The sequence below is a fragment of the Lutra lutra genome, chromosome 2 (genome assembly GCF_902655055.1).
Source record: "Lutra lutra chromosome 2, mLutLut1.2, whole genome shotgun sequence".
In the NCBI taxonomy this organism is placed as follows: Eukaryota; Metazoa; Chordata; class Mammalia; order Carnivora; family Mustelidae; genus Lutra; species Lutra lutra.
In genome coordinates, this window is record NC_062279.1 from 206,476,183 (window position 1) to 206,501,701 (window position 25,519).

General features: G+C 41.4%; 1 protein-coding gene across 4 annotated transcripts in view; it reads left to right on the forward strand.

Moving 5' to 3' along the window:
* The window catches only part of BMP2K (BMP2 inducible kinase), a 126,409-nt gene that overhangs the window by 93,990 nt on the left and 6,900 nt on the right, over positions 1–25,519 (forward strand). For 3 of the 4 annotated variants that reach the window (XM_047719637.1, XM_047719633.1, XM_047719634.1), the window contains 5 exons: positions 534–712; positions 1,719–1,817; positions 2,586–2,767; positions 4,618–4,775; positions 11,289–11,399. In XM_047719637.1, coding sequence (XP_047575593.1) covers positions 534–712; positions 1,719–1,817; positions 2,586–2,767; positions 4,618–4,775; positions 11,289–11,399 — 729 coding nt within the window. The remainder of the gene's footprint in view (positions 1–533; positions 713–1,718; positions 1,818–2,585; positions 2,768–4,617; positions 4,776–11,288; positions 11,400–25,519) is intronic. The other variant, XM_047719636.1, reaches the window with a different exon arrangement.

Consider the following 25,519-nt stretch of genomic DNA (forward strand, 5'->3'; position numbering starts at 1 on the left):
TGTCCCGTCCGGCAAAGGGCCCTCGTCGGAGGCGGCCGTGAAGACACGTGCGCAGGGCAGAAGGAAGCCTTGCGAGCCGAGGGGAGGCCTTAGATGAAGGACAGGGCGGAGGGACGTGAGCTAGAGCTCCACGGGCAAGAAGAGTCGCGGCCGGTGAACGCGGCCGTGTAGACGGAGGGAAGCGCCGCGGCAAAGGCAGGCGCGGGCGAGGCGCGGGCGAGGCGCGGGCTAGTTGAGAGGCGAGGCGCGGGCGAGGCGCGGGCAAGGCGCGGGCAAGGCTGGCGGGCTCGAGGCGAGGCGTGAGGTGGGGACGACGCAGCGTTTCTGAGAGGTCGACTGGCTCAGGGTTGGCCCAGGGTTGGCCGGCGCGCCGGCGTGCGCGGGTCCTGAAGTTCCGGGAGGCGGCGTGCGCGTGCACGCGGGAGAGGAGAGGGAGCGGCCTTGCTCAGTGCTGCTGAATGAAGCAGAACGAAATCCGGCCGTTCTCTTGAACTCTTGAGGATGTTAACCTGCATTTTTGAAACCTCTTTTAGGAGCCCTGAGACCCGGCCGTGGCCCCGAGCTCGCGCTGGGTCAGGGGCCCCCGCAGCAGCCCCCGCAGCAGCACCGCGTCCTGCAGCAGTTGCAGCAGGGAGACTGGAGACTGCAGCAGCTTCAGCTCCAGCACCGGCCGCAGCCGCCGCCGCTCCTCCAGGACGCCTACGGGCAGCAGGTCACCCTCCACTTTCTGTACCCACGGGGCGGGGGCCCCGGGGACTCTGGCTCCAAGGCAGCCTTCGCCCGTTTGCACACTATTGAAGAAAACACATTTTCCTTGCCTTCTGTGAGATTCTCTAAGAATCTCCTGTTGAAATAGGTAGCATCAGGACTTTATGAAGCCAAGAAGTGTTTAGTCATCGGGCATTTTGAACAAGCATGGCCGTTTATGATGAATGTCATCTTTTTCAGGTTATGTTTTGTTAAGAAACAGCTTAAGAATGTCATTGTTGCAAAGGTGGCATTTAGGCTCTCAGACATAAAACTGTCTTGGGCTTTTGTTCTAGGTACGCCCCTGCCCCCCCAGGCCTGGGTTGCGGTGTGTGTGTGTGTGTGTGTGTGTGTGTGTGTGGAGGGGTGGCATTTAGAGTTGGAAGGGACACAGACAAAAAAATGACCTTAAGTTCTGTTCTGCCCTTTGCCTTATCAGAACCTGCAAATTTCTAGTTTCATTAAGCTGTTTCATCTTTAATGACTTGTCACAATTCCCTCTCTGTCATTTCTTGAAATGTGTTGAGCCCAGTAAACGCATGGCACCTGTCGTGGGGGGCTCCCTCTCCTGGGCTTGATTAAGAGACCGGAGCAGAACAGTTAAATGAAGGTGCCATTGCATTGCCGGAAGGCATCGTGGAAGAGGAGATAGAAGAGGTTGGGAATTTACTGTGAGTCCCGGACCCAGGTCATTTCAGGGGTTCTCGTCAGCGGGGAAATGTGTCAGGGTTAGTTTTCTTCCAAGCATCCTTAAAGTGCCCTGGGAATGCAATTCCAGTGAGCACATGTAAGTTATAGTCAGTTATGGACTAGAGTTTTTGTACATTGATGCTTGGACTCCTAGTACTGAAATCATTGTTACGATGGTGAGCTCAGTACTAAAAAATATCCCCCAAGCCAAATAAAAAAAACGATGACACAAAAAAGGCGTGCCTGATATTGATGAATTTCTTTGTTTTTTTTCATTGTAGTATCAGCACACAGTGCAGCAGCAGCAGATGCTCCAGCAGCAGGTTTTGCTGCATTCCGTGTATCAGCCGCAACCTTCTGCATCACAGTATCCTGCAATGGTAAGCGTTTCGTAACTTCTAGATAGTTCTCTCTGAGAATACATTCCAGTGTGGGAATTCCCAGTATGAATGGTATTATTCAGAATTTAATTATTCAGATTTGACTCAAGTCAGTTAATTAACACATTTTTAACAAAGACAGTAGTGTGTGCTTAAGTAGTCTGACATTGGTCTGACCCGTAGCACCTGAACTTGGAACACTGTAACTGACAGATGGTATTTTTCTCTTTCCTCGTCGTATAAGGGAAATGATCTATTTCCCATGGTCTTTTGGTCATATGTCTCTTTCATTTGGCACATGTCTGTTGAATAAAAAAAGAAACTCAATGGGAAATTGCATTTGCTTCAGAGCAAATTTATAGCAATTGCTGTACTAGTGACTATAAACTACCCTCTTGTCTTTTTCTTACACTGTTCAAAGGAAGATCTTTGAATCCTGTCACATGAGCCTAACTTCACAACTTTTTTTTTAATTGAGGTATAACTGACATAGCATTCTATTAGTTTCAGGGATGCAATGTCGTGATTTGATGTTTGTATATTTTGCAAATGATCACTGTCATACCCGCAGTCAGACAGCTCCGTAAGTAGACTTCTGTTCACTGCTGTGATGTTGGAGTCACAGACTGCTCCTTCGTGCGCACGCTGGTTTTCAGGCTCCTGACTGTGCTGCCGGCATGCAAGGGGAAGAACGTAGTAAACAGGGTGGTGCTGACCGAGCTTGAGTGACCTCGAGCCCTGTCTGGGGAACGGTGTGTCTCGTTTCAGGTGCAGCAGTACCAGCAGGCTCTCCTGCAGCAGATGCTAGCGCAGCGTCCGCAGCCCCAGCCCCAGGCTTCACCCGAGTTTCTCACGTCCCCTCAGGAGTTCCCGTCCGCCTTAGTTTCCTACACTTCTTCCCTCCCAGCTCAGGTTGGAACCGTAGTGGACTCCTCTTATAGTGCCAACAGGCAAGTATCTTTCCGGCGAATGCAGAAGCCATGATCGTGGAAGTGGGTGTGAATGCAGAGTGGAGTCACCAAGTGGCTCCTGAATTGCGAGCCCATCTTTTTGCAAAGTCCCCCCTTTTCTCGCGCTAGTCCTCTCTTCCCGACCCTGAGGATCCCTGTCCTTCCTTGCTTTTCCATCAGTCAGATCTAATAATTGCTATTTGCAGGTGAGGCTTCACAATATCTAGCAGCATTTAAGGCTAAGGAAATTAGTGGCTTATATGTTAAGACAGTGTTTGTAATTTAAATAGAAACAAAGCCCTAACGGGCTACTTTAGTAGTTTAAAAAAAAGAATCCTTGTAGACAAGTTAATTTAACTTTGTCTACTTATGTATATTATTACTTTCAATTAATTTGATAATACTCATAAAGTTGTCTAGTTTGGTTTAATTCAGAGGTGCAAAAGACAGTAATGTGTCGTTTGGTTCATTTATAAGATCGGGCAGGCTTATTACAACCACAACCGGTGTATTTTGGTTACGTAGATAGGCTGGTTAGTAGAGTTATTTTCATGGATCATTCATATTGAAAACATTATGGTGAAGAACTGTGGTGTCGATTTTCTCAAATTCAGATTTGAATTGGGGAGTGCTTCAGGATTTTATAGTGAAAAATCTGTTGACCATTATGAATATTTCCTAATATTTTTAGATATGTAGGAGGAAGTCGCTATTAGAACTTTGATTATGGGAACTCTGAAGAGGTTCTATATAATATTATTTCAGTATATGAGCATTAGCTGGGAAAAGGTGTCTGTAAGCTTTGGTTAGGACTTAGGCTTGAGAAAATGCAACATCAGTAGCATACTTATTCAGTGAGCCTGTCGAGAGGGGGATAAGATATACATACAGTTTGCTGTAGTACACCTCCCAGCGTGCGCGTGTGTGTGTGTGTGTGAGAGAGAGAGAGAGAGAGAGAGAGAGTGTGAGCAATATAGAGAGGAAGGGAGGAAACATGGATTGATTGAAGTATTTTCCTAAATCAAACATTTAGATGCAGGAATTAGGACAAGTGTGTCTAAGTGCAGAGCAGGGCATAAGATGAGAGGCTGGTTTAAAGATTCAGATTGGTATTTGCCAAACTATTTGTTATTTGCCTACTCTAGTATTTCCAGGCTGGGTTGAAAGAGAGGTAACCAGGGGTTCTTAAGTTAAGGAATCATTAGACTCTCACCTTCTCTTAAGAGCCAAGAGGCCTAGTAGATAACTTTCATAAAACGAGAGGTTCTGGCCTCCAGACTATGTGGATACTTAAAATACAATGAATTATTTATGATGTAGAAAATAACCCCCATCTAGTTTTAGCTAATTCATGAAGCACTCCTCGGTCACTATGTAGAGAATGCCTCTGTAAACGGAGAGTTGTCGCGGTGTCTCAGCAGAGCCGGGACGTGGGACCGTCTTATTCCGTGGTGATTTTAGACGGATCCTGTCTGACGTGGCACCTGAGTACCGCTTTAGGGCTCCTCCCTAGCACCATCATAATACTAAGTCCTGGTTTCTTTTTCTAGACACCATTCTCTTGGCTTTTTATGTATTAAGTAATCTTCTCCGTAACCTTATGAGGGAGATCGAGTGCCTCCTGTTGTACAGATGAGGAAGCTGAGACAGAGAACTTAAGGAGCTTGCCCAAGGGTACACATCAGTTCAAATTCCAGGGGGGTTGTCCCATCTGTGCCCAGATCTGCCATCTTCATCATAATAAAAGCATCTAATTTTCCAAGTTAGTTAGGAAGTATGAACTAGGGCACTTGAGAATTTTGAATTCTAATGTTTTCTCTCTTCTTTTCCTTTCTTAATTATTACCACAGGTCAGTTGCTGATAAAGAGGCAGTTGCACATCTTACAAGTCAGAGGAGCGTCAGTAACCCACCTGACATGTCGGGGTGGAACCCTTTCGGAGACGATAATTTCTCCAAGTTAACGGAAGAGGAACTGTTGGACAGAGAATTTGACCTTCTGAGATCAAGTAAGGGACACTTGAAGGCTTATTTTGCTTCACAGTAAAATCGCAGCTCTATAATCATTCAGCAAGGCCAAAGACTGTTTTGAGGTGGTAAATAGAAAATTCTTTTTGCGCATTTGAGGGCAAAAATCAGGCCGTCTTTTACGTAAACTATTGAACTATGTTGTGTGCATTTGAAATCAGTTGCTTGGTAGTAGTTATTAAACCCAGGATTGCTAGTAACATGCTGATTCCTAGCACTTAAATACTGCATATCTTTGAATGTTAATTCAGATTATCTCTGAAACATGGAAAATTGATACTTAAATGAAAAGGGAGATATCCGAATCTTGCCTACCAATCATTTTGCAGCTCTCTTTTCTTGCACATGCGGTAGAAGACACTGTGGGTCTGAGATGTCCTTTGAAAGTGCCTGGAAGAAAACATGGGCTACTACATTATGTTAATGTTTCGTAACGCCCTTTTACTGAGTGCCGACATAAAAGGGCTGCTTTGTTGTCCTGATATGGCAAAAGTTAAATAAATGATTTTCCACTTTGAATCAGATATCTCAATGTTTTTACTTGGCATCTTTGCCTTTTTTTAAACTACCTACTATATATGTCAAGCCTTACCGCACGTATTTTAGAAAAGCCCTTTTTCGGAAAAGGGAAGTGTGGAATGTTTTGAGGAGGTTGCAAAAACTCACTTCTGGAGTCTGTAGATAATTTTCAGGTTTCAGAGGCTTGTACATGTGTGTGCGTGCGGGCGTGCATGTGCACGCGTATCCAAGTGTGTTTTCCTGTGTCGCATGTGTAAAGAAGGTCCTAATGGCTGTCATCATAGTTCTGAGCTTCTCTTCTCTTCCAGGCAGCTGGCTTTATGAGAACAATTATTAGATGAGTCGCTTTGTTCCCAAATGATATATATTTTATGTAAAGTTTATAAATGCCCTTAATTCATGTAAGAATAGTTGTTTGAGATTTCGGTTTGTATTTTACATATTGGTTATATGACTATGAAAAATTAAGTTGATGATTAATGCATATATAAACATGAGTTTTGAACCTTTAATAAAGGTTTGTCAACTTTGGTAAAACCAAACTTCCATCTTTTTATTAAAGAAAGTTTTTTTTAAACCATGACTTTTTTGTTTGGCATTTTTAGTAGACCTTTATGTTGAGTAGTCCGAAAAGCTCAGTTCTAAAAAAGGAAATAAAGTATCTCTTTCTTTTGGGGGGACGGCAGGGTGATATATGGGTTAACCAAATCAATATAATTTATAGGGTTATTTTGAAAGCAAAAGGTAAAAATTGAAATATTCATTTTAATGTGTTCCAGGATAGTAACTGAGGGTTTGCTAAAGCAGTTTCCTACTATTTGGGTAAAACTCGTCCTTTTTCTTTCCTCTCTTTTTTCTTCTTCCCATCAGTTATGGAATGGGTAAAATATTCATTTTATTTTGTACCTTATAAATAAAAATATGTCATTCTCAGCTCCGTAGAATTTGTAACAGTAAGCAAGTTTTATTTACTTCTTATAGGGAAGAATAAAATATTCATGTATACATAACTTCATAAAAATTGGGTTTAGCCTGTGAAACTCTTAACCAGCTATTTGCTTTCAGACTTCAAGGTCAGATAACGTGTCATTTTTGTGTGTATCTGTGCGCACATGTGTGTGCCAAAGAATTTAGATTTCATTGCCTGCTAATTACGGAAAGATACTAAGTTCCAGGTGAAAGTTCAGGAGAAGAACTTCTCTGAAGGTCAGACTTGGAGCAACTCAGCCATTTGGGCAAGTGTCTAGATGAGCTATTGAAATCATTTCCCTGTCACAAGGCTGATGTGCTTAAATTGGCATCTAGCACCAGAATTCTCAACCTTGGCAATGCCACTTACCTAGGTTGTAATCTCAGTAAGTCTCTTAACTGCTGTCTCACTTCCTCACTTACGAGCTGGGTATAGTGATGCCTATCTCATAAGATGATCAGGAAAACTAAAGGAAATAATGTCTTGAAGGAATGTGGGTACTCCATAAATGTCACTTCCCTGTTCCTCGTCTTCTGTGTAAATCTTTAGGCTCCAACTCAAGGTTATTGCCCTTTAACTGACATTTAAAAATTGTGTCTAAACTATCAGGTTTCTCAGCTGGCAATTAGAAAACCACATTAGAAGGGTCTTTGTGGGTGGATGACATCAACAGCAGAAGTGACATATGACAGCAAGAAAGACGATGGAAAGTATCTGCCTTCTTCTTCATAACCGATAGTCGTAATAATGGTGCTCATAAAAGGTGAAATGTCTTTACGAAAGTTTATAAAGAAATCATTAATATATAGAGTGTAGTTTAGAAAGATTTCTTTCCAAAGTGTAACTTAACTGTCCTATGTTCAGTCATCTTTAGCAGCTCTTCCATTCACAAGCAATAAGGCATCTGGTATTCGATCCACTTGATAGGGGCTAAATTACCTGCGGCATGAAAAAAGGTCTTTCGGAACCTTAAGAGTCTCGGCGGAAGACTGACGGTGTAATGGAAATGAACTTTGGTCATTACTGGTTGTTCTTTTGTCCTTAAAAACTTTTCCTAAATAAGTAAATTATTTGGAATACATTTGGAATAGCAAATTTACCTTTTATCTCAGCACAGATTTTATCAACAATTTTCCATAGTCTTTTCTGAAATAATATATATTTGGTTTCTGAAATGCTCTCCAGTGAGAAACAATACCTTTATGTATGGTCCTTAAAAATATAGGCATTGCCCATGTAATGATTGTTCAGAAGAGTACATTGCCATTTGAGTTTTTATTTTTAAGACGGGAAATATTATTTATTAAAATGAAAAAGGATATTGTGTCTAGGAAATATTTTACATGTTTGTGTTATCCAAAAGGTGATTTAAAAATCATAATATATCTTGACATACCAGAATTCCAAAATATTAGTAATTGTTAACAAAAAATGGTTTTTCAGTGATCTTTAAGAAAGCAGTTGTTGATTCCATCCATACACCAGTTAGCAAAGGGGTTTAACATATAAAATAAACCAGATTCTTGCTTTTGCTTTCAGTGTAACTGAATATTATTTATGGTTCAGAATTTTTCACCTGTTCTACTTAAAGTCAAAATATTAAATCAATATAATATAAGTTGATCTCAATGACATTTTTAAAGTTTAAAAACTTGTATTTTTCTTTGTCTTTCATATCAAAACTTCCAGATTAGTATGTAAACTTTAGATATCTAACTGTGATAAAATTTAATACATTAAACACTAGAGTACAGGTATTTGCTTTGGGAAACTTTTTAACTTGCCTTTGTTCAAATAGTTGTGTAGCTCTGCATGCTAATTAAAAGTAATACTTAATGGAATATTATTTTTTGTTAGTGACGATTGTTTCTTTTTCAAACTGCATCACGACAACTGAAAGGAAGAATAGAAGAACCTAAAGACTGTGGCTGCTTTGCAAATTCTACTGAATGTGTTGTTTTTTTCTATGAAGCCACGGAAAGAAATAGATGTAAACATCTGTATTAGTTTGTTGTACAGCATTAACTCTCACCATTTTAAGCTAATTCAGGTATATTGCTGTTCCTTTCATGCAGAATAACAGAACTTTTCAAATAGAATAGTTTCAAAAGTATCAGATGAAGACTATACTTACAAATTTATTCATTAGCCTTTTTGGCTACCCAAGCCATTATCCAAATAAGCTACGGAATTAACTTATTAGAATATTTTAATTTTCTGATGATATTGTGGAATATAATTTGATTCTAGGATTTTTAAATCCTTTATTTTTTGCCATCTGTATCAATTAAAATTCCTGAAAAGATATTGTCTTTATTTACCAACACAGTTCTTTTGGGAAGGGGGAGGAGGTAAGTCTCTCAATATTGGACAAATCAAGCTCTGGTTTTGCTCTAATGTAAACCAGTGATTTGAAAATGGAACTTAAATTCATTTTAAGAGTGACTGTGTATTTGAAAAGTAGCTCTTATACCATTTCATTAGTTTTTAATTATAGGTAATTAATAATTTAAAAAATTAATATATGTATTTATTTTGTATTTTGTGCCCTGGGACCCAGATTATTCTGTGAACTCTAGAAATCTAGATGGTTTAACAAAAGTCCGCCTTGGATAAATTGATTCTCTGTTTTGTGACACAGTGAGAATGTGATTCATTTTATAGCGAGTTTATTCTGACTCCCGTTTTGAAATAATTGGGGGAATGAACTTTGCATAGAACAGTGTCTCCATATTTTAAAATTATGGGACTCACTATATAAAAAATGTTAGTTTATCCCCACATGGTAATGTTTGTACTCTTATTCTAACTACACGGTGCTATTCTACATTTATGTGAATTGAAACCATAAATTGATAGAGATAATCTACCAATGCATGAGGATTCAAAGAACCTTAGTGGTAACTGCATTTTTATATGCTGGAAACCGTTGGTACAGTGCTGTTTTTTTCTGATTCTGGGGAGTATATTAAAGTGTAGATTTCCAAAGTCCTGCTCAGATAAATCTAATGCATTAGGTTTGTGGTGTAGCGCCCACAGGTAACTGAGTTACTGAGTTTCATACGGGAATCCTAGCCATTATGCTGCAGATGGTTTAGAAAGGAAGTTTGGTCCTAATTTAGACCTGAGTGCCCACACATACTCTCTTGATTTTCAAGAACGAGGGATCTTGGATATTGATATGCTGTGGCTATCACTCTGAGATAGTCTCTTCTGTTTGTCCTGTCCTACTTCGTCTTTCCTTTGTCCTCACTCTGTCCACACCAGAATTGTCATTGTTGCCCTTTACAGTGTTGGATTTGAAAAGCAGCTCTTAAGTCTTGCAGCTTCTGTTTGTGCATAAATCAGTTGTCAGATATGTTGCCTTAACAAAATATTTATCACTTATTATATGACCGATGGAACTTTTTTAAGTAAAATTTCAGATAACCCAAAGTTTCATGTGGATATTACGTTTCATGTGGATATTAGTTTTAGCCATAAAAGCTGATAAATGTGTCCGTTGTCATAAAGGTATTTAAAGAATTGTCCATCGCAGTGTCTTGAGGATATTATAGACACCAGGGCCTCGCCTTCTCAAGATTGTGTCCCTGACCCAGCAGTATCACATCACCTGGGAGCTTACGAAGTGAAGCTCAGATCCTTCCAGAACTGTCCAGCCAGAGTCTGCATTTTAACAAATGCACAGTTCACTGGAATGCACCTTCAGTTTGGAAGCACCGTCCTGAGGGATTCTGCTTTCACCTGGGGCTTTTGCTTCATTCTGAAGTTACAGGTCATTTTTAGGGAATTCTAATTGTATTTGGATTTTTTCTGCCTACCCTCAATGTCTTAAAACTCAAACGAAACCAGCGTAATTGACCCATAGAGTTTCTTAAACATTGAGGGTGTAGTCCTAGGAGTACTTAAAATTCCTGAAAACAGCAGAATGTGTTCCTAATAGTGTATGTTGGACTGCTAAGAATCAGACGCTAGAGAGACAGCTCACGGAGATCGGGGAGTTCCCAGCCGATCGAGTGCCTGTGATACGCGGTGTCAGAGCAAGGAAAGCTAATCCGGACTGCAGGAAGTAGGGGCAGCCGCTGTCGTCACACGCGGCAGGACGGCTTCTGCTTGAGTTCGAGAGCCTTTGCCCCAGCCCTTCCTTTGTCCGCTGTGCTCTCCCCGAGGTGTCCTTTTGCTGCTTCCTTGACGTCTTTTCTCACCTGGTCCCAGTCAGAATCTCTGTTTATTACTGTGACTTGTGCCCACTCCCTTACTTCCTTTCCCCGGGACTGCAGTTTTCTCTGTAGCTTGATTTGTAACATACTGTATATACGTCTCATTATGCTCACTGCTTTCTGTTGGTTTCTCCACGCCAGCATATAAACTCCAAGAAGGCAGGACTCTCTGTTGTGTTCCATGTTGCCGCCCCATTGCTTAGAACAGTGCCTGGCACACGCTGGGTCTCCGCTATCCGCGGGATGAAGTATAAACTCTACCATTAGGCTTTTCATAGTCTCTGTGTGTATGTGTATGTGTATGTGAATGATTTAATATGCGAAATGAACATCAGTGTAATAGTTACTTTTTATTGCTGTTGAGAAATAAGATTTGCCCGTTTTATGAACAAATGACCATTTGCAGTCTTTTTTCCCGGAGTATTTTTGGGAGAAAATCTGCCAAATAATGCCTCTGTTTAGTAAGCTGGCTTTAAGTTCAGGTCCAGAATGTTACAAGTTGAAGAAAACTGGGGATTTAGATAAAGCAGACTAAGTTACTTATTGGGTTAATGGTGTTTGTGAAATCTGGCGCTGAGAGGATGTTGTGACACTTGCCTTTGTAGAAGCAAGTATCTGTTAACTCAGGGCTACCCCTCATCCTTGTAAAAACGAATTCTGACTCTGATATTTTTCAAAAAGGCTGTTGCTTTGTTTAATTTTATTTATACTGTTACCACTTTGTTTTTTAATTTGAAGACCGTTTTTATTTTATTTTATTTTTTTGTTTCATCTTATTTTTGCAGACAGGCTCGAGGAGAGAGCACCCCCAGATAAGAATGTAGACCCACTTTCCGCTCCACATACCCGTCCTCCGGAAGATCCTTTTGGTTCTCTTCCTTTCATTTCTCACTCAGGCAAGTTACATATGCAACATCATCATCCTTAAAAATATACGCGAGAACAACAATAATAAAAATAACAACAAAAAACCCTTATTAATATAAGGCCAAAGTAAAGATTCGGTGTTAGGTGCAGAGAACAGAAACTGATTCTTACCTTTGCTGCTGGTCTTCCTCACAGTCTTCCTTTCCACTGGGCGATTCAGGTGTGTCTTTAGCCAACATAGGAAAATGCTGACGTACACAGGAGAGCCGTAACTCTCTTTTTCTCTCTATTGTTGGGTACCAGTGAAACAAATTCATGCATGAATATCTCCTTTTCTATATTTAAAATATATTTAAAGATCTTTTTATGCTCAGCTTTTGCTTAAAAATCCTGTATTTTCCTAGTTTATACGTTCTCTTTTGTAGTTGTATTTAAAAAGTATTCGTGATTTTGTATCAGGTTGCTCTTCGTTCAGTTGTGAACTTCAGTTTCTTTTTTTTTGCTTTGATTTCAATTTAGAATTTAAATGTTGTTACCATTAAAAAATGTCCATAGTAATATTTTCTAAGTAATCCCCCAGTTGGCACCGTCAAAGATACTAGGCTGGAATAGGGTTCTGCTTTGTTGTAAATGTGTGGTGTGTGTGTGTGTGTGTGTGTGTGTGTGTGTGTGTTCCTAATGGAAAAAAATGACTTTGATCATAGAAAAAGGAGATATATTAGAAGAGATAAGGAGTTGACAGAGGGTTCTAGCATTCTTTTCCTAATATTTCTCACTCAGGCACATTATGTATATGTAATAACATCATTGTTGTCATTTAAAAATGCACCCAAGTGAGAAAACAAAAAAAGACACACCTTATAAACAAAAGAAAAACTTATAAATATAAGTTTAATAAGATATAGGTGTTCAGGATTTCTGATGAATACATCGAGGCAGTGTTAGTAGCTTTTCAGTATTTAGATTTGGTTATTCAGGATATGCACAAAAGTAATTAGGAGTTTCTACATATTTTCCTGTTCCATGTTTTACTCTTTGCCATTTATTGAAAACAGTCCATTTTGTTGTCATTTTTTGCTTGCTTCTTTCAAATTATTTTTAATGAATGGCATGACAACATTCATTGAGTGGGGAAGACAATTTACTGTTTCTACTTAATCTGCACACATGTACTCCCTCACACTCCCAGTGCTAATGCTATTTCTTTTTTCAAACGAAGTATAATATCTCAAAACGGTCATTAGAAGCTCTCAAGAATGTAGGTATTGGGGGCACCTGGGTGGCTCAGTGAGTTAAGCTTCTGCCTTCGGCTCAGGTCATGATCCCAGGGTCTTGGGATCCAGCCCCATATCGGGCTCTCTGCTCAGCGGGGAGCCTGCTTCTTCCTCTCTCTCTCTGCCTGCCTCTCTGCCTACTTTTGATCTCTGTCTGTCAAATAAATAAATAAAATCTTTAAAAAAAAAGGAATGTAGGTATTGATCTGTTTGTGGTTGAAAATGGTTTCTTTACTGCTGGCTCTTTTTTAGGCCCTGGAAGGAGTTGTATAATCCTTTTCAGGTTTGCACGTATCTCTGCAACTTCCCTGTTTAGAAGTTTCTGAAAGAACCCTGGAGAAATGAAAACTGGAATCAGGGCCTAGAGTAAGCCTCAATGAGTGGCTCTTTCCTTAGGTACTTTTGTTTTGGGGTTGGCCTAAGATTGTTATAGTTAGAAATAGGCTCACAGATTTTAGCTTGATTGCTGTCCCCGTTAGTTTTTCTTTTCACTGTGGGCATTTAATTTCTCTGTTATATTTTAAACTTATCAAGGGTGGAAAACGTGCATTGTCTGTCTTTGAATCCTATTCAGTGGCCAACCCAGTAAGTATCTCATAACAGTTTTTGGGTGTATGAAAAAATTCTGACTATTCCTAAAAATTCATACTCCTAAGTGTTAAGAAAGTAACCTAAAAAAATGATCTTTTTTTTTAAGATTTTATTTATTTGTTTTATTTATTTATTTGACACAGAGAGATCACAAGTAGGCAGAGAGGCAGGCAGAGAGAGGGGGGAGAAGCAGGCTCCCTGCTGAGCAGAGAGCCCGATGTGGGGCTCGACCCCAGGACCCTGAGACCATGACCTGAGCTGAAGGCAGAGGCTTAACCCTCTGAGCCACCCAGGCACCCAAGGAAATGATCTTTACCCTAAATGTACCCCTCCAAAAGAACCTTGTTAGATTTTGTGTCATCTGAGCTTTGGAATGGTTTGGTTATGAAGAATTGAGCTCACAGAATGGAATAAAGGATGGAATGGTCACAGGTGAGATGTTCATCTAGAAAGAGAAGGAAGGGTAGTCACTTGGCTAATCACTGTTAATTTGTATTCACCAGATCTAAAGTACGTAATTAAGTTAAAACTAAAAATAACAGATTTCCACTGACTGAACTATTCATTATCAAGCTTCAATACACTTTGTTATGTATAATTTTTCAGTAAGAATAAACTATTTGGGGTCATTCGTTTTCCTCATAATAAAATAGTCGAATCTACTGGAACAAGTATTGTCTTCTGTAAGATTTAGGAAGAAACTGGAAAAAGAAAAATGAATTCTGTTCAGTGAAAATACACTCCACCTAACATTGTGAGCGTTTGGAGATGCGTAGGACTAAGAGAGAGAGAGAGAGAGAGAGAGAGAGAGAGAGTGTGTGTGTGTGTGTGTACACAGAATGCAGAATGATAGGTGTATGTGATAAACCATCTTACTTCAATCTGAGGGTTGACAGTTACTGGATATAATTGTATTTTAGGTCAACCAGATGGAGAATGCTACTTGAGAATAAAGTAAATTTAGTCATGAAGCAGAGTGCTGTAAGAATTCAGCAAGTTTTAACTCCATTGGGAAAGTATGTTTAAGAGGAACTTGGGGTGCCTGGGTGGCTCAGTGGGTTAAAGCCTCTGCCTTCGGCTCAGGTCGTGATCCCAGGGTCCTGGGATCGAGCCCCGCATCAGGCTCTCTGCTCCGCAGGGAGTCTGCTTCCTCCCCTCTCTCTCTGCCTGTCTCTCTGCCTGCTTGTGATCTCTCCCTCTGTCAAATAAAAAAAAAAAAAAAAAAAAAGGAAGTTCCATTGTCCTAAATCTAGTGTTCCTTACACTGGTTTTGTTAGGAATTGTGCTCTTTTTATTTTGAAAGACAAAATTTCTGTGAGAACTTTTAATCTTAACTTTGAAGGTATGATGGATTTAGTTTTGCTTTTCAGTCTATCATAAGTTTACAAAATTAGTTTTTAAACTTAATTTTATTAATCAAAATACTTATGTACTTCAAAAAGTTAGATTTAACAACGTTTATAATGAAGAAACTCACTTATCTGCCTGCTGCCTCCATGCCCCCATCCCTGTTCAGATTCCGTAGAGATGATTTTTCACTTCTGGTATTTAATACATCATACTTACTCTGCTATCTTACTCTTACTCTACACCTCCTCCCACCCAGGGCGGGTGGGATCTCCTTTCTTCCCTTGGTTTGTTAGCAAAGCAACCCTCTACTAGTTTCTTGAGAAACTGTGCGTGGGAGGAAAAGTTTTAAGCTTTTCCGCCTGAAAATATCTTTTTTCCTAACTGACACTTGATTATTTGCATAAATAATTCTACACTGGATGTAATTTTCCCTGTGAATTTTTGAGGTATTGCTTCATTGCATTGCAGCTTAAAAAAAGAAAAAGGCTTCAATTAGTGGGAATAGTCTCTATGTCCCTACCCTAGGTCCCATAGCCTCTTCCAGAATACCTTTTCCCCCCATTTCTGTAACAGCTGCGTGTACTCCAGAGCTGCTGGTACAGTCAGCTGACTACCTTGATTTGTTCACACAGACGCATCTTTCTGATTTGTTTGGTGTGTTAGGTTATGCTACCACTTTTTCAGGCTTTTTGGAAACTTAGGTGGAGATAACGTTTTGATAGATTGCATCTTAAATTGTTCAAACCTAGCTTTTCCTGTTCTTGTTTTTAAACATTTCTTTATGGGCCAAATTAAATTTTGTACATATCCATTTATGCAGAAATGAAATAATTATATCAAGAATATGTTTGGTGCTGTACGTAAGGGTAATATCATATTCCCTAAGATGATATTTTAATTATCATGGAATTATATTTACCTTTTATGTCAGGTCACTAAACTGTTAGTGGAGTGGTATATCATGATTATAATATTGTAATTCCAAAACAACTTTGGAATTATTAAGTCCTGGATATAAATCTTGGTTCTGTCACAGATTAGCCGTGTGATAGAAGTTGCCTAAGTTTCTTGGAGGGTCTCTTTATCTTAAACTGGAGATCATATTAGCTACTTGATGAGATTATTGAAAGAATCAAAGAGGAGAGTGTTACACAAAGCACAACATTCTCAGTGTTGTTGCTATCGTGACTGTTGGTAGTGTTATTACATAATATGTTTACTCTTTACTAAATTATAAAATCTTTGTGTTAAATAAGTTGTAGCTGCTGTCTAGCTAGTAGAACTTCAAAATTCCAGTAATAATGAGCTAGGATCCTCTTAACTACTGGTACCTTTAAATAACTTGTACAATCTGTTTTTGAAGGTTTTCACTACCAAGAACTGTTTGGATAGTGCCATTCCTATTCGTATTAAAGCATTAACTACCAGTACACACATACAACTGTATTAAAAGCATGGGATTCATTCTCCATCAAACCCACACACTCTCCCTTCTCCCGCAGGCATCGTTTTACAGTTAGTTTGTATACCAACACGGGAATTGAAGTGAGAACTGCTTGATTAATAAACACAACTTCTGAAACGTAGAATATTTGAAGAATTTTGTTGACAGGCTGTATTAAGTTATTGAAGTTTCAGATTTCATATATTGCATTTCATTTTTTTTTTTAAAGATTTTATTTATTTATTTGACAGAAATCACAAGTAGGCAGAGAGGCAGGCAGAGAGAGAGGAGGAAGCAGGCTCCCCGCCGAGCAAAAAGCCCGATGCGGGGCTCGAACCCAGGACCTGGGATCATGACCTGAGCCGAAGGCAGCGGCTTAACCCACTGAGCCACCCAGGCGCCCCTGCATTTCATTTTTAATTAGGTTTGGTACTTACTCTTCCAAATCCCAGATCCACTTCATGGTTCTCGTTACCTAACAGGAGGCTAAATTGAGTGTAAGGTTAGGAAAGGCCACATTGTGTAGAGTGAGTATTTATTGGGACGTAGACTGTCGCAGGATCGTCAGTTCAAATGCTGTGTCATTTTATAAGTGATGATGAATGTATTGCTTATATTTTTAGATTCTAGTAATTCTTGAAGATCAAGAATTTTGCTATTCCAGGGTGTCGGCGATAATGGTTACCATTTATTAAGCTCTGTTTTATACATACAGTCAAAACTGAGGCTCAGAGAGCGTCAGTGACTTGGTTAAGTTCAGATAGTTTAAGTTTATAAGTAGGAATCCAGCTCTGTCTGCTTCTAAACTCTCTTCTGTAAATAGTAGCAAAATAAAGATGTTGAGTGGCCTGTTTTAAATAAAAATCTACATAATAAAAATGTCAGTTTTGTAGCATTTTTAATTTGGCTGAAAATACTGTTCACAACTAGCATGATTCTCTTTTTATACTCAGGCCTTGTCACTTGGCCTGTCTTTGGAGAAACAGTGCAGATTTGGATAAAGCCTCCTAATCCACTGATGCTCGGTCCTGGCATGGCGCGTTGCTGGGAAATGACGGCAGGCTGTCCTTCAGAGTGGGCTTTCAAGTCCCGCAGCCCCTCCCTTGTACCCTAAATGATGAGACAACAGAAGGCATGTAATTACAAGAGCACTTTCCAGCCATTCATCCTCTATAATCTGATAGCAAGAAAAGAACATCAAAATAAAATTTCCTTGAAGCTGGAAGCTTCTTACATGATTAAAAATGTACCACTTGTTTTATAACTGAAAGAGCTATTGTCTAAAAGATGGAAGCCTGTTTAGAAGAGTATGATGCAAACTATGCCCCCTCCCCACATTTTTTGACATTTTCTAAATATTTTGAATTTTCTGATACAGTTTATGAAGGTTAATTTATATGATTGAAGAATACATTATTTGCAATATTCACTTAAAATAATGTGGCATTAACTAGGATTTCACTCTTCTTCCCAAAGACTATAGAAGAATACTGTAATAAATATATGAAAATATGAAAACTGACCTTAGAAATTTAACTTTTGAGTTTGGAATCCTCTCTGGGGCTGGGCAAGACTATGGTATTTTTGAAATTTTAACATCTAGAAATTTCCTTTTATGAAAACTCAAGCATGAAATGGATGAACTTATGTTCTGATATTATTTGGCAGATTCATGTTCATAAATTCATTTGGTGAGTTACGCTTGTTCTTCAGAACCTCCCAGTTGTTTTTCCCGGGTTAGTCACTTCCCAGATCACTGGGATCAGGAAGAGCAGGTGAGTTTCACTGCTGCTAAAGTGAACGGTAAGCGTCCCGAAGTCAGGAAATGGTTTATTCACCTTTGTGTGCCATACAGTACCTTGAGAAGTAAGCTCATTACTTTAGTAACCGAATATAATCTCTCTCTTTGTACACACACATACCCTAATATTTAATGAGATTTTACTAAGTAAAGTGAATATTATTTAATGTTCATCTCTATCAGGTAAGTTCCATTATTGCCTTTATTTTATAGATGAGGAAATGGAGGCTTTTTTGGATGTTTATCTTCTGTGGATTTTGTAAAGTTGAGTATTGGTTCCTTTGGTGATGATGCCTTATAGTAGTTCTAGACCTCAGGCCTACAGACTCTAAAACCCTCAGCACAAGATACGTGTTGTACAGTTGAACAAAACACTATTTGCTGAAGTGGAAACAATATGGGGCTTTTTTTCCCCCCAGACACAGCTTTGTAAAGGAAATCGAAAGAAGTTCAGAACAGGACTATGGTTGCATTTTGTAGGGTTGACAATGAGCTGTGTTGAGTATTTGCTGGTGATGATATTCTACTGGTAGTTTAATTGTAGGATTTACAGGTGAGCGTTTTACACTAGTGTCAGCAGAGAAGTCACTCCGACTTTGATGTGTATGGCCTTAAGCTTGGATGTTAGTCAACTTTTTCCTAGCTTCATATGCCTCGTGTATAAAAAGACTACATCTCTAAAAATCCCTTCTTGTTTTTTGCTTTCAAATATAGTTGCAGCTATGAAATAGGATTAAGGTCACCGACAGGAAGAAACGGAGAGAAAAGGGAAAGCCAGGCAGAGAGCTGGAGAGTAATAGTGCGTATTTTCGAAGTGGCAGGAGGGCATGACAGTGATCTGACGTAGAGCAAGGGGGACATTTTTGAAGATGTAGTCAAGAAAGGTGAAAAGATCATAACAGTCTTTTCAAAGCCTTTTCACCCTCACGTGGTTGTGGGAGCCTCATGGTGGGGAGTTAAGAGAGAATGTCTGAAAGGCCCTTGGCACTGCCTTTGTGTGCTTGGCAGTATCTGTTCCTGTCCTCTCTGATTCGTTTCTCAGTGTCGTTGGAAGCATGTGGCGGATACTCCATAAATAATCATGAAATGATGGCGTGTTACACCAGCAGTATGGACACAGCCCTTCCCTGAGTACCCGCCAGCAGTGTGGGAAGCCCCTCACATATGTTCTCGCTTTAATCCTTGCTAAAACTTTCAGAGGCAAATGCTGTTGCCCTCCCTACTCTACAGATGGGGGAAGTGAGACGCTAGACAGTGCACGAATCCAGGCCATCATAGGACACTTCCATTCAGTATCTTCTGCAGATAAAGGAAGGGAAGGATGCTATGTGTTTTTATATAAACAGTTATCAGATGGTTTATGTGGCATTTAGATATGTAGTAAATGCGTTTTACTTGCAGTACTGAATAACTGAACCATTGCTCTAGCTAGTTCTGAACTATTACCTTGCAGTTCTGTATATGACTTATATTAAGCCAGTGAAATAACTTTAATCAGCAGGATCTATGTGTTTAAGTATACTAGTTCTCTTGACATTTTAGTGATTTCACATTGTTGTAACTTTTTTTAAGATTTTATTTATTTGAGAAGAAGAGAGCACACAAGCCAGGGGAAGGGGCAGAGGCAGTGGGAGAAGCAGGCTTCCCGCTGAGCAGGGGGCCTGACACGGGGCTCCATCCCAGCCCCAGGACCCTGAGATCATGACCTGAGCCGAAGGCAGACACTTAACCGACTGAGCCACCCAGGTGCCCCTGTTGTAACTTTTTCCCCCCAACACATTACTTGGAATTTTCCTGAGGGACCATCTACGTGCTGCACAAGATAATTAAAGACTTTTATAACCCTTTATTGAATAATTTATCCAAATCTACATTGTCTTAGTCACTCCCTTTATTTTCAGGATTTTGTTCTGATTGGATTTTGGCTGTTTGCAGAAATCAGCCAACCTCAAAAGATAAGCATTACTCAAAAAGCTGAAATTTTGTAGTTTGTAGTTCCAAGGCACAGAGCAGAAATAATATTGTAACTAGACGCCACCCAGGTCTTCTAACGTATTTAGTTTGAGAAAAGAAGAGCGCCCTACCAGAGCCAAAAAGAGAAGTTAGTCAGTGTATGAGAATGTACAGTGTTTTATCAAAACCGATTCATAGAGAAAGATAACTGAGGTATCTTTCTGGGCACATTCTAGACATTTTTTATTCTTTAAATATATCTTTCTAGTGCTTATTCTAAATACAGCTTCCCTTCCACCCACTTGAAAAACAGCCATTTTTTTAATGTTAATAATACAGTTCTCAGTAAATGTAGGGATTATTAGGATTTAAGATATATTGAATTATAAGGAAACATATTTAGGCTGTACTTTGGGGAAATTAAGTAGTGAAATAATCCTGATTTAAATTTCATAGTAAATCACATGTGTAATATTTACTCTAATAACTAGAAGAAGCAGTCTGGCCCCAGGAGCAAACAGTAGGAATATCTGAATTCTTTTTTTTTTTTTTTTTCCCCAATTACAGGACTATGTTTAGGCAAAGAAATAGAATGTAAGAGTTGATGGCATTTAACTGTGAAGCCACATTTTAAAGTACTATACATTGTACAGTGGATAACCAACTTTATAACCGTAGTACGTACTTTGACAGTCTTCCGTGCCTATGGAATAGGACTAAAAGCCTTAGAATATATGAAATAACCTCAAATTTTGTAAATTTCCCATTTCTTCCTCAGTTCTACTGTAGTTTCACAGTGAAGACGGGATGCTTCAGTAGATCACTTTTCCTACAGAAAGTAGAGCTTCTCTAGGATTGCTGTAACACACAGCCTGGAATTTAACTTTCCCTCAGCAGGAGGTCCTGGAGAGGGAGGACCGCATGCATTTACAGTGTTGTAGTGTAACAATGTAAATTACAATTACAACAATTATATTGTTGTAATGGTGCTTAACATTTAAATTGCTCTTAGTATGCTGTCGGAAAAGTTAAAGTTCGTAGCTGCTCCTCATTCTCTTGTGAAAATGTGGGAGAAGAAAGGAATTCGGATAAATACCCTTGCTTGTCTTAGTTGTATAAAGGGGAGACAATAAAAGAAACAAAACCCGTTTTTCTATAACCAACAGAAAATTTCCCCCATTGCCCATACTTTTTTCAGGGTTGTAATCTGAAACCACAAAGATGGCATAGATCATTGTGTGCGTCTGTTCTTGGGTTTTTGAAAGCAGTCTCTTCAATTTCTTATACTGTGTCCCCGACTACAGCTGTTTAAAGCTTTTTTTTTTTTTTTTTTTTTTTAATTTGACAGAGAGATCACAAGTAGGCAGAGAGGCAGGCAGAGAGAGGAGGAAGCAGGCTCCCCACTGAGGAGAGGCTTTAACCCACTGAGCCACCCAGGCGCCCCCTACAGCTGTTTAAAAATCAGAGACAGTTTCCAGGATCCAGTATGCACCCTTGTATGTGGATATACATTTGTGTGCCTACTTTTTCCTGGCCATTTAAAAAAATATATATGTTTTATGTAATCTCTACACCCAGTGTCAGGCTTGAACTCACCACCCTGATATCAAGTCACGTGTTCTTCTGACTGACCGACCCAGGCACTCGTTTTCTGGCCGTTTCTAAGGTGGACCTGAACGCCTCTTGGATTAGCCACATAGAGCTGCACTCGTGTCTGTGGTGTCTGGGGCTCAGTCGGTTAAGTGTCTGCCTTCGGCTCAGGTCCTGATCCTGGGGTCCTGGGATGGAGCCCCACGTTGGGCTCCCTGCTCAGTGGAGAGTCTGCTTCTTCCTCTCCTGCCTTTCCACTAGCTTGTGTGCTCACTGTCTCTCAAATTAATAAAATCTTTAAAAAAGAAAGAAAGAAAAAATTGCACCCCTTTCCCCCTGCACTTATACTCACTGTTGACCACGGGGTCCAGACAAGACCCTGGAAGGGCGGAATTTGGGGGATGAAGTGATTGAGTTCGGCCTTGTTGTGGAGCCGATGCCGGTCGTGTGCTCTGGAGTGATTGTGTGTTGGGCTATCTTCTAAGTCCTTCCTTTGTAACAGTCTTGTGAGTAGAACCTGGAATTGTCATATTATTCCTTCATATCATGATAATTTATATATTTCCTGATATTATGCTTGAGGGCACAGAGTATTAGCTACGATCTTGTCAGAGATTGTTACTGGATTAAAGTTCATTAGCTGTGTATTAATTATGTATAATATGTAGAATGAGGGAATTACAGTAAATCCATAAAGTGAAGTTGATATTCCAAAAGGAGAGTTTTCTTATGCCTTTTTCCCCTCGAGGAAAAAGTGTATGATCACGGTTCTATTTAAAATGCTGAAAAACGAGAGACAACCTAGAGGTAAACGTTAAATCTTAAAATGTTGCACATACAATGCTTTATCATGTTCCTGCCGATTAATAATGTTAAAATGTGTTAAAAGTGGGGAGCCTTTGTGAGCATGTGTTAAAAGTGGGGAATGAAAAACCCCCACAAGTTTTTATTCACGCTGAAAATTTAAAAAATGGAACTGGCGGTGCCTGCGTGGCTCAGTTGGTTAAGCACCTGATCGATTTCAGCTCAGTCATGATCTGTGATGTGACACCGAGCCCGCTTTGGGCACAGTGCCGAGCAGGCAGCCCGCTTAAGATTCTCCTTCTCTTTAACCCCCGTCCCACCTCTCCCACCCCGCCAGAGCTCTCTCTCTCTCTCTAAAAACAAACAAACAAAAAAACAAAAAGAAAAACTATAGCACTTAACTTAAAGAAATCTATGTCTATATTAAAACAACTTGGAGAAACTGACAGTGTGGACAGAATGAGTAGGAAAGGACGTATGTGTCTTGGAAAAAGCACTAGTGGCCAGCTGGGTAAAGGAAACAGTTAATTTAGAAGACTGGGATTAAACTAGAATAACAAAGAGAAAGTCAACTGAAGGACTGAGTCCTATGTTAAATATTCCAGAAGATCTCTATGCCCTAGAAATGGAATTTCCCCAAGAAATTGTAGAAACAGGGACGCCTGGGTGGTTCAGTTGGTTGGGCATCTGCCTCTGGCTCAGGTCATGATCTCAGGGTCCGGGATCGAGACCCCCCCCACCCCTTGGGCTCTCTGCCTAGCAGGAAGTCTGCTTCTCCCTTTCACTCTCCCTCTGTGCTCTTCCTCTCTCAAATAAATACAGTCTTCAAAAAAGGAAAAAGTTGTAGAAATAGTATTTTTTCAGAGAGTACTTTGCAAAATCGTTTATAAAGTTAAGAGGTGCTCCTTGTACATAAAAATGTTTATAGTGAAGCAAATTTGGGAAGTCCTGGGTTTCACAAGATTAAGCAGATTCTTTTGGGTAGGGCTTGGGCAGCACCTTCAGTGCGCATTTTCCGGGTAGAGGCATATTAAACGCAGCGTTTTAGAAACTCAGGTACCTGAGACCACAGAGCTGTTTGGTTCTTGGAGGAAGAAACATGTTCTGTGGATGCAGGTTGGAAAACATTCTGGAATGTTCCTGGAGGCGTCTACGCACGGTGGCTCGCTGGGTGGGTGAGGAGCTTGAAGTAGTAAAACTCTATCTTATGGAACTGCCCACAGTGAGGGATCATTCTTAGTCTTTGCCATTACACTTTTTTTTTTCTTTTGGAGAAAAATTCACGAAAATTCTAGAGCTAATCTAAAAGTAATCTTTGTTTTTAATAAGTAAAAGTAGGCTGTATGGAGGAGAAGTCAAACTCGAGAATCTGCATCTGATTGGGTTTTAATCTGTTAGGATTTCAGATAAGCCTGTCATACATTAGTAAAGAGACAGCACTTAGCTCCGGGCTGGTTTCACGGAAGCGGTAGATGAATAATGGACGCGGATGACATCGAAGCCGGACCTGACGGTGGTTCTCGCTGTCTCCTTGCCCCTCCTCAGCCCTGTTGCTCACGTCCCGGCTGCCCACCAGCCGCACGGGCTGAGCAGAGCCAGTGGCCACTGTCTGTCCTCGGTGGGCGGCACCTTTCTGCCTCCCCTGGCTCCTGCCCTCCGCTGCCCGGGGCGCCCCTCTCCCGGCTGCCCGGGCCCTGGCCCGCCGCGTTGCGGTGCTGCTCTGCGACTTCGCAGGTGGCTCTTCTGCTGCGCGGCTGTGCTGCAGCGGGGCTCAGTGCTGCGGCCTCGCCGCCTCAGTGACGTCCTCCAGGCTCGTCGCTCTGCGCGCCCTCCCCCTGGGGGACGCCCGCGTCTCTGGTCTCCAGCACCTGCTCGCACTTCAGTGCCTCCCGGGTAACCCGCGCCTGGCGTCCAAAGCCAGGTTCTTGACCATCTCTGCTGTCCCTCGTGCTCCTTACTCCTCCGCGTCCGCGGCGCCGCCCGCCCCGGGTGCCGCCCCGCGTGCCGCCCCGCGGTCGCGTCCTTCACGCCCGCTTGGCCTGCCGCCACCGTGCAGGCCCCCAGCGTCGGCGGCTCTAATTTCTACCGTTTCCTCTTCCGCGATCTTGGCGCTTCTCTCCGGCCTCGTTTCCCGGCCGGCGCTGCGCTCGCTGCCGAATCCCGGGCTGGGCAGGACACGCATTTTAAGAGCTTTCCGCTCCGCACTGAATTGAGAACAAATTCCAGACTCCTCCTCGGGGCCGGAAAGGCACCTTCACGGGCCGGGCTCGGGCCCTCCGTTTCCTGCCCCATCTTCCGTGGTATCTTCTGTGACCTGCCCCCTCCCACCGTGCGCCACCGCTGGCCTGTCGTCAGCTTGCTTGCAGTCGCCGTCGCGCACGCCCTGGCTCCTCCTCGGGGCCGCTTGCTGCCTGTCCTTTGCATGGCTGGCTCCTTGTCACTGCTCGGTGTCAACCATCCTCTCTCAGGGAAGCCTTTGCTGACTTTCCAGAGTAGGCGCCTGGACCCCTGCCCCCGCCATGACCCGCGCCACTGCCCCGTTACTGCAGAGCGAGCTTGGACTCTGTCTCTGTGCTTGCCCTGGCTCCCACCCTCGACGGTACACCCCTGAAGGCAGAGACTGGGGTAACCAACATTCTCAGTGTAACCAACATTTTTTTTTTAAAATTAAACCTAAAAACATGCAGTGAGTGAATCTTGAGCTGAAAAAAATCTGCAAATGTAAAGAGTTCATTTTTGAATGTGACTTTCTTGTGTTCCGAGTGTACTGGGTGCGCCCGTCGCTCTGAGTTCAGAGTAGTCACTCCTGTTCATTCGACAAGTGCTGATTTGTGCTAAGTGAGGTGGATGACAAATAGGACCATGTCTGGGAGCCCATAATCGAGGAGGGAAAACAGACAAGCAGACAGTAATCATGATACACTGCCATTGAGGCTGGTTCTGAGTTCATCGGGAGCCCCCAATATGGGTATTTTTCTAGGGAAGTCTTTGCAGGGCCCTGGCATCGGCTGGGTCTTGAAACACAGCCGGGTCCCCTAGGCAAGTCAGCTGGGAGTGGGAGTGCTGGAAGGACGTTCCTGCAAGGGGCGGTATGACACTGGTAGGAAGATGTTCAAACAGCAGCTTGCCGCTTGAAACCCAGATCTGTTGGGTTCCTCAGTCTCTGATAGCAAACGTAAAGAGGTTGGGTAGCAGGAGAACTCGGGTAGAGCTATATACTCGTGGAAGACATCAGGGTCTGAGGCTATAGATGTGGGAGGACAGGATCTATAGAAGGGCACCCTGTGCTGGGCTAAGGGTTAGGGCTTTAGAGAGCCACTGAATGGGTTTAGGCTGTAGCCA